Source organism: Alosa pseudoharengus, unplaced genomic scaffold (genome assembly GCF_046254945.1).
Source record: "Alosa pseudoharengus isolate Yale_2024_CS ecotype anadromous, Long Island Sound unplaced genomic scaffold, YU_APseudo_1.1 YU_APseudo_1.1_scf_22, whole genome shotgun sequence".
Lineage (NCBI taxonomy): Eukaryota > Metazoa > Chordata > Actinopteri > Clupeiformes > Clupeidae > Alosa > Alosa pseudoharengus.
Window position 1 is genome coordinate 3,301,039 of NW_027468680.1, and position 9,733 is coordinate 3,310,771.

Consider the following 9,733-nt stretch of genomic DNA (forward strand, 5'->3'; position numbering starts at 1 on the left):
ATTATTTTAAACACCAGATATTTCAACAGTGAACACTTACCTACTTCCTGTATGGGTTTGGCTATAGCTGAATCAACAGTGAACACTTACCTACTTCCTGTATGGGTTTGGCTATAGCTGAATCCCGGGTGCCTGCATAGTGTTAGAGAAGACGACTTTAGTTTGGGCCTATTCAGTCTCCGCTCAAACACACTGTTGAGGGAACAACTGTGTTACCTGCTAAGAAGTCACAGAGGCCACAGCAGCCCATATAACATAGCTACATCTATAACATAGCTACATCTATAACATAGCTACATATATAACATCTACATCTATAACATAGCTACATCTATAACATAGCTACATATATAACATCTACATATATAACATAGCTACACTGTCTAGGGTATAACATAGCTACATTGTGTAGAGTATATCATAGCTACATTGTCTAGTCTAGAGTATAATATAGCTAGATTGTCTAGAGTATAATATAGCTACATTGTCTAGGGTATAATATAGCTACATTGTCTAGTCTAGAGTATAACATAGTTACATTGTCTAGAGTATAGCTACATTGTCTAGGGTATAATATAGTTACATTGTCTAGAGTATAACATAGCTACATTGTCTAGAGTATAGCTACACTGTCTAGAGTATAATATAGCTACATTGTCTAGAGTATAATATAGCTACATTGTCTAGGGCAGGGGTGTCAAACATAAGGCCCGGGGGCCAGATCAGGCCCACCAGCAGGATTAATGTGGCCCCCCAGATGTTTTGGGTAGGAAGAGAAAATTAGAGAAACAAATATTCACATCCAGTTGACCTATATCATCTAACACTCCTATACCCATGCAGAAGAATGATAATGACCACAACAATGATGGCCCCCCTCATTCCAACAAGTCCGGCCCACTGCCTGATATGAGTTTGACACCCCTGGTCTAGGGTATAATATAGCTACATTGTCTAGAGTATAATATAGCTACATTGTGAGTATAACATAGCTACATTGTCTATAGAGTATAGCTGCATTGTCTAGAGTATAACATAGCTAGATTGTCTAGGGTATAATCAGAGCCGGACAGTAACGGAGTACATTTACTTGAGTACAGTACCTGAGTACAATTTTGAGGGATCTGTACTTTAATTGAGTATCATTTTTGGGGAGTACTCATGACTTGACAGGAAGTACATTTGAGAGGCAAATATTGTACTTTTTACTCCACTACATTTCTATCCATAACCGTGAGTACCCGTTTCTTCTTCTAAAAAAAAAGGAAAAAAGAAAAATCTCGGAAACCCTTAAAGGGACACCAGGCAACGTTTTCGTGTTAATTAATCATCTTCGTAAGTCGGTATATGGTTAAATGACTCATTACAGGGCGAATGAAGACTCTCTCGCCCGCCCGCCCCCGCCTGTAGGAAGGATATCCCGCTTGCAAGTTCAGTGTATCGTACCCGGCAACCGAAGCAGTTTCAGTTTCCATCCTGCATCCACAGCACAGAGGGAGGCTAACGAAACGCTAGCGATTGTTGCAAACGTGTGTATAATGGCAGAGCCGGCAAAGAAGCAGCGAAAACCCTTGATGGAAGATGCAAAGAAAAGGAAAAGAGCTTCGGACCAAGTGAGGGGGAGTTTCGTAGAGAAAAAGCATCAGACTTGCCTGGTGTCCCTTTAATTTGTTGTTTCCCTCTCAAACATGATTGGATTGTGCAGGTACCACTGATTGGGACAGCCTATCAGCAATCACCTTCAGCTTTCCGCCAAAGTCAACTCCATGGTCAAATTTAGATAAGAGACGAAACCATGGACAAGACAATGGATGAAGACGCAGCAGGTCCATCCCGGAAATGTGCCAACCTGTGGCCCCACCTCGCCAGACTATTAAAATTTTCTGAACAAGTTCATGATAGTTTTCGCTTCAAGTGTTTCAATTACAAAATAGTATTTTGTATTTGAAATACGTATTTTAAATACATGTATTAGAAATACTGACCATCCCTGGCAACATGGTAAAAAGATGAAAATGATTTTACTTTCAATTCCTTTTACATTCTCCAACGTATTAACATTAACATTAACAATTTTCATAACTCCATGTAGGACGTTTCTGTACATAAATGTAAGCACTGTGGCAGTAGTAATGCAATATTTAGAAAATGTAGACTACTCTTGTACTCTTAATACTCAAGTACTTTTAAAAACAAGTACTTCAGTACTTTTACTTAAGTAGACATCTGACTGTTGTACTTTTACTTGTACTTGAGTAAAATTTAGCAAAGGTTATCTGTACTTTTACTCAAGTAATGAAGCTGTGTACTCTGTCCGCCTCTGGGTATAATATAGCTAGATTGTCTAGGGTATAATATAGCTAGATTGTCTAGGGTATAATATAGCTACATCGTCTAGAGCAGGGGTGGGCAACTAATTTCCCCAAGGGGCCACATGACAAACTGGGACTGTTGAGGAGGGCCGGACCCAAAATACCGAACTCAAGTCTGAACTCAATTCTGTTCAATTCTATTCTGTTCTTGTATAACATTAAGTAAATCATATGGTTTTGTTTACTAGTTGTAAGAACAGATAAAAATGTGAGGGAGACAAAGGAAAAACAGCAATATTTAATCTATGTCCAGTATTTAATCCTCATTCTCGAAAATGATTTTTTGACATTGACATTTTTTTCAGTTTTCAAAGACTGATATAAAAAAAGTACTACAATATTTATATAATTAGGCTAGGTCATGAAAATGTGAAGGAGTCAGTACAACCGATAGGCCTGTGCCACCATTTCATCAACACTCAGCAATATTTCATCATTAAATCATTACCATCATTAAATTAACTCTATGCAGAATTAGACTACAAAAATGTGGAGCAGACAATAGTAGGCTGTCATTAGTTAATCAACATGCACAAAGAAAACTATTTTAAAAATGTAGGCTATGTTTTTGCTTTAACTTTATGCACATAACTGCGATTGGTCAACTCGCTCTGTGTGTTGAGCCGGCTGCTTCAAGCAACCTGTGGGTAGTAGCATCATACTAGTTCGCTAACATAAGCTTTGCAAATAAACTCAGACATATTTTGGTTACAATTACGGGGTTATCCGATTGTAAACTGCCTATCTGCCAGTAACGTTTTGAAATGAACACTTCGTATCGCCAACGAGCAGCAGTAGGAGTTCGTTCTAACAACCTTTGCGGTGGTGAGCGACGCAGACATAAGAGACACAAAACTTTGAAAAGTTCACGCCGACGTAAAGGCAACTGCATTGTGTCGACGCAGAAGCATAAATTCTATTCACCAGCACATCAGTGAGGGTGTTTACGTCGTATGCATCCACGCAACTAACTTCACCTCGGTCCACGCACAAATGTATGGGCGTACAAATAGCAGTCGCTTTCAAAATAAAAACAACGATATTGATTTGCATGCATTATCTCTATGCTAGGCTCTTGACTATTGTTCTTTCACGGACATTACGCGGGCCGGTCAGGGAAAGCCCACGGGCCGGATGTGGCCCGCGGGCTGTATGTTGCCCATGTATGGTCTAGAGTATAATATAGCTACATTGTCTAGAGTATAACATAGAGTATAATATAGCTACATTGTGAGTATAATATAGCTAGATTGTCTTGAGTATAATATAGCTACATTGTCTAGAGTATAGCTCTCTGAATCTCCTACTGCCAAGTTGATACACACGCACACATCACAGTAAGGACCTACTTCTAAGTTTGTGCACCACACAAACTGTAGGGCTAGCATGTAGGATAGCTGTTAGTTTCTTTAGGTTGCGAGTTGCAGAGGGCTTTAGTTTTGGTTTACAACAATCTCAAGACAGATTGAGAGTTTGGCCTCACTGCTTGGTAGCACAGCAGTAGGTTCTCTAATGCAGAGCTGTTGGCATCTTACTCACTGTGATGATGTTGATGATGATGAAGATGGAGATGTGAGGTGTTGCTGATGTTGCCCTGGACTGTGTTGTGTGACTGAGTTGGAGCTGAGACATGACTTCCAGCCACAGCTGAGATGTTGACCTCTCCTGAAGCCCCACTAGGGGGCGCTACTCAAAGATAGGCAAGAGAGGATAATGAACCTGTACATTTTCAACATTATACATGATGTAATGCAGACATACTCCAGTAGGGTGTGCTACAGACAAAGGAGATAAGCACAGAGGCCTCTTCAACGTCACTAATAAACACAATGTAATGTAGAGACACCCCAAGAGGCGTTGAAAACTGCCCAACTGATGATGCAGTTGCACTGCTCCTCCTTTAGGGGGCTTACACTGACTGGGTGAGTCCATCCACACAGTCTGGATTCTCCGATGTCACTCAAACTCCGCTGCTGCACCTGAGGACAGCCGTGCTGGGGGGCACAGCAGAAAACCAAAAACAAACAGCAAAATATAAATATGTGCACATGTACCGTACACAACAAAACATGGCAAACATTAGAAAGGCCAGTCACAACGGTGGGAGAATTTAGGCCAAGACCCACAGACCTGTCAAATAAGAACAAGATCATGACAAAGCTGCAGCTAAACCTTTCACACACATACAGTAATGGCCAAATGTGTTGGTACCACGATTCACTGAATTCTTGTACATTCCTTCACTCAACCTCAATCGATAAGCTAATAGGCCTACAATCAGTCCACCTGAATGCTGATCAGGGAATCCTAACATGCTAATACAATCTGCACACAGTCCACCTGAATGCTGATCAGGGAATCCTAACATGCTAATACAATCTGCACACCACATGAACACTTATCAGGGAATCCTAACAGCCCTCCTTAATCACTCAACTCGACTTTCAACTTTATTGTCCCCAGGGAGCAACAGGTTATGCAGCAAGGCAACGAAAACAATAACAGAGTAACATACAGTAGGCTTAACATACAGTAGACTACACACCTATGTAGCAAAAACAATAACAGAGTAACATACAGTAGGCTACACACCTATGTAGCAAAAACAATAACAGAGTACAGGCTACACACCTACTGTATGTGGCTCTAATGTAATGATAAAGCCCCTAGTGTGCCAACAAGTTAAATATGCTAAATAGTCCTAAACTCAAACTAGAATAATCTACAGAGGTACTGCTGTCCAGAAATGTTATCAGTGTATTTGTAATCAGGGGTGTAGTGGTAACATAAGGTGGGTAAGGTGGGTAAACTATGAGGTGGGTAAACTATTCTATGATTTACGGTAAGGTGGACTGTGCTATGCGGTATCGGAATTTTTAAAAAGGCAACATGCTTGATGATTGTGGAGGTTATTGTCCAATGTTTATAACAACACCAGTGGTATTAAATGGTTCCTAGAGTGTTGATGAGTGTAAAGTTGCATTTGGTGAATACACGTTTTTGAGAGGTGGATAAACTCTAAGAGGTGGATATTTCTGAAATGTCATAGGTGGGTAAACTGTGTGTACTTGTGTTTAGCCTCCACTACAACCCTGTTTGTATTGACAAAATAACAACAAACAAACATAGACAACATACTGTAGCCTAGACAGCAACATCATCGATAACAATATAGGTCTCAACCACCACACATAAATTATTGTTAATAGGCTACTGATGTAGCCTACTAACAATACTGTAGGCTACTACTGAAATCATTCTGAATGTTGTTATGTTTGTAACATTCTTGTTGTTATTTTTGTAACATTCATGTTGTTATGTTTGTCACATTCATGTTGTTATGTTTGTCGCTACATTACTTTTGTAGGATTAACGTGTGATTAGAGTAAGTCTAATCTCTTTTTCTATCGCAAATCACGAAGTAGGACTCATCATTGGTTTCTTTTTTTCTTTTATCTCCCGTTTTCGCCGGTTGAGTTAAAAATCAGAACAGGGGTCGGGCGGTGCGGACTGGCTGTCACGATGGGTTGGGTTGGTGCGGGGTTTAAAAAGCCTTGACCCGCGCATCATTAGCGCACACACTGGAGAGCTAGGATTAGTTTACATTACAAATGCAGAGTAGACTAGACGCCTCAAAGGCACTTTTTAGTCATCAGCACAATATGCCGGTATAGCATAAGCAAAGTCCTTTTAGGCAAGTCCCTCCACTCGGCGGGCATATTGCAACGAGTTTTGGGCAGGTACTCATCGGGCATCCATTTCGGCAGGTATGCGACTGAAGTGAAGTTGTTTGATATTTGATATTCGACAATTTTTTTTTAATGCAGTTTCACCCCATGTTTGCAGACAATGTACAAACAGATGACCTGTCTACTTGCTCCCAGCCGACCTACTTAGGGACAGTCTATAAAGTACCTTCTGAATTACCTTCATAGTCTTTCTTGTCAATAGCTTTAACATCATGTGACCTAGTGACTCCAAACCAATGCAGAATAGTTATCCTATATGGGACTCATAAGACACACCTTTTTTATAGCGACTGTATGCACGCTGTATTTTATATGAATATTTTAAAGAAAATGTATTATTTCATAGAAAGAAACAGACTCCTTTTTTCAATACCTCCCAAGCCATATGACCTAGTGACTCCAAACCAATGCAGAATAGTTATCCTATATGGGACTCAGACACACCTCTTTTTATAGTCACTGTATGCACACTGTATTTTATATGAATATTTTAAAGAAAATACATTATTTGCCATCAGGAATGGTCTCCTTTTTTCAATATCTCGCAAGCCGTGTGACCTATTGACTCTAAACCAATGCAGAATAGTTATCCTATATGGGACTCATCAGACACACCTCTTTTTATAGCGACTGTATACACACTGCATTTTATATGATTTTTTAAAAGAAAATACATTATTTCATAGAAAGAAACAGACTCCTTTTTTCAATACCTCCCAAGCCATATGACCTAGTGACTCCAAACCAATGCAGACTAGTTATCCTATATGGGACTCATCAGACACACCTCTTTTTATAGTCACTGGATATTAAATTGAATATCTGTCCAATATCCGAATATCAAATATCAAACTATAACTTCACCTTGGTGACATACTCTCCATTTTCAAAAAACTCCTGAAGACCCAGGACAGAACATCTCCTCTCATAGCACCACTTACAACAAGTCTTGCTGATACCAGCACTTACCAGCCTTCTTGAACTGACACTCAACTTTTAAAAACAGCACTCACTGATGCACTTATTACTCTACCGTTTTTTAAATTGTCCTAAAATTGTTGAGAATTGCTTTAAAACTTAATATGTTACCATGTTGTTAGTCGCTTTGGTTAAAAATGCGTCAGCCAATGTAATGTTTCAGGCTGTATAATGTAAAAAAAATAAACAATAGCCTTTCCTGTAGTGTGCTCGGGCTGATAGGGAGGAGACGCTGACTGTTTATGAATGATAGTTTTTTTTCCATACGCAGCGCTCAGATTAGCCTATGCTACTGTCGCATTGTGGAAAATATCTCATGTCAACCATTTGACACAAATGTAGGCATGCGTATTTTAAGTGGTAGGCTAAAATATTGCTGATGTCTTTCCTGTGAGTGTTTTCTTTAGTAGGACCCACTGTCAAGACCAATTTGGTCCTTACCGATTATTTCTTTTTAGGCCTACTTCAAATGTTTAAAATGTAAAATGTAAAACTATGTTCAGTAATTACAATAAAATAAGAGGAGGTTCTCCGCGCTTCTGTAAACCAACATTCCGTTGTAACCAGGGCAGGACAAGAAGGTGTAGAGTGAAAAGAAAACCGGTGCACCACAGATGTCTAATATTTTTTATTTTTAAGGTGCATAGCAGTGACTACGTTTCGATATATTACATCTTCATCAGAGTAGGTTACTCTGGGACTAGGACTATGTTAAATAGATTGATGATGTTTTTATTCGTAAAATCGTCTACAGTTTATAAATTTGTCACAAAATAGCCATAGGGAATATGCCAACCAACCCCAAAAACAAAATTAAAAAAATGTAGCCTACTCACCTAAAGGATTGGAGACCTGTTACATCGTGACTTTACTCTACTCAAGAAGACCGTCAGTTTAGTGTTGGAATTTTGTTGCAGCTCCCCTAGTAACCTGAATATGTTCTAACCTGCCCCTGTTCCAACCAGCCGGTCTGAGTTATACTAATTTTGGTTTTGACCGATAGGAACCAGTATAGGTGCTGAAATTATGGCAAAAATACAGGTTATGGACTTTTAGGCTACATTGGCATTTTCAGCCATTTTCTCTCGTGGATGTTTTCATGGGTGGTGTCATAGAGGAGAGGACAAAGAGGAGGTCGAGTAGGCTATCGAAATATTGTGTCACTTCCCACGCCAACTTCATTCAGAGGGACCAATTCAGTGCTAAAATTAAAGCGAAAACAGACGACAGATGACTTTTCATTTGAAATGAATGCCATTTTCTCCGATGGAATTTGTCATGGGTGTTGAATGAAGACTGTAGTAGGCCTATGCATATGTGGTGGAAATTCTCACGCCAAATTGAGTTGAATTGAGTTTTGAGCGATAGGGACCAATTTTAGTGCAGAAAAGCTTCATACCCCCCCCCCCCCCCCTCCCAACAGGTGTAATATATACTGATTTATTTACTAAAAACACATGACATAATTTATCAAAAGATTAGATAATGGAGTCACCAGAAAAAAAAATATAAGTCTAAAGAGTGCCTGTTCCTCTGCTACTGCTTGGCTTGCGAACAGGGCCTGAAGTTAACTTTTTTGGCCACCAGCCACTGTGGCAGGTGAATTTTGAAATCCACCTGCCACAGTGGTTTTTTACCAGCCAAAATTATTTTGTGCCCAAAATAAAGGTGAACGACTCAGAAAATGCATAAGAATGGTTCTTGAACTTGTACAGAATACACATTACAGTACTCAAGTAAAAGTAAAAAAGTACTTTGTTAATAAACTACTCAAGTAGGCCTAACAAGTTACTTTTTTGTAGGCCTACATTTTTATATTTTTGATGGACCTTTAAAGGGATACAAAAGTATCCTTCATGCCTATTTGCTTTTCTCCTCCTCTGTAGGCTAATCATATAGGCCTAGTCAAACATATTTTAAAAGCCCAATTCAAATATATTTTATATTTATATTTATATATACTTTGTCATAGCCAGAATAAGCATTACGTGGCTATGGATTGAAAAGCAGTCTTCCAATACATTGCAGCTGATTCTTCTGCTTTGCATTGCTAGAAGTCTGGTTATAACTCCACCATACAGACAATGTAACCTAAAAACAATGGCTATATTATGGGTAGACCTATATTTAGGCTATAATAGCCTAGGCATATCCACTCGGGCAGAGCGACAGAGCAGGCTATCTGTTTTCTCAGCCGACCGTCTCATGTCATGTCCTGCAACATTGAGGCTACATAAATGAATGCTAGGCTTTTTCTAACTTGTATGCTCGATTTCCAGTGCATTTGATTTGCTTGTAAATTAAGTTGTAGGCCTACTTTCCTTGTCCAATGTGATTGTTGAACGATGCTGGCCAGAAATGAATATACGTGAAAGTTTCCGTGTCATGTCATAGCCTACCTCTAGTCTCGTTGCAACTCTGGCAGCCTCACCAGAAGATGCAGCAACTGTACGTCATTGTGTTAACTGAGCTGTTAGCTAGGCCAGGCATTACTTTTATAATCGTGGGCTAACGCATTCTGAAGCCCTGTTTCTTTCCTCCAAGGGAGAGGTGCGCTTTTCCCTCTTCGAGATACTTTCTCCAATAATAAACTTGTACTCGTAATGTAAGTAAAGTAAAAGAGTAAAAGTAGTA

The 9,733-nt window shown here is 39.4% G+C and overlaps 1 protein-coding gene across 10 annotated transcripts in view; it reads right to left on the reverse strand.

The window, feature by feature from the left end:
* LOC143139636 (NACHT, LRR and PYD domains-containing protein 1 homolog) overlaps positions 1-8,207 on the reverse strand; it is a 59,451-nt gene extending 51,244 nt beyond the window's left edge. For 5 of the 10 annotated variants that reach the window (XM_076300265.1, XM_076300264.1, XM_076300262.1 and 2 more), the window contains exons 1-4: positions 7,936-8,206; positions 4,286-4,366; positions 3,912-4,058; positions 91-132 (exon numbers count right to left, since the gene is read on the reverse strand). In XM_076300265.1, coding sequence (XP_076156380.1) covers positions 91-132; positions 3,912-4,058; positions 4,286-4,304 — 208 coding nt within the window. In that variant the 5' untranslated portion in view covers positions 4,305-4,366; positions 7,936-8,206. Of the gene's footprint in view, positions 1-40; positions 133-3,911; positions 4,059-4,285; positions 4,367-7,935 lie in introns of those variants that run through there. The other 5 variants (XM_076300259.1, XM_076300267.1, XM_076300260.1 and 2 more) reach the window with 4 other exon arrangements.
* Positions 8,208-9,733: the final 1,526 nt, after the last annotated feature.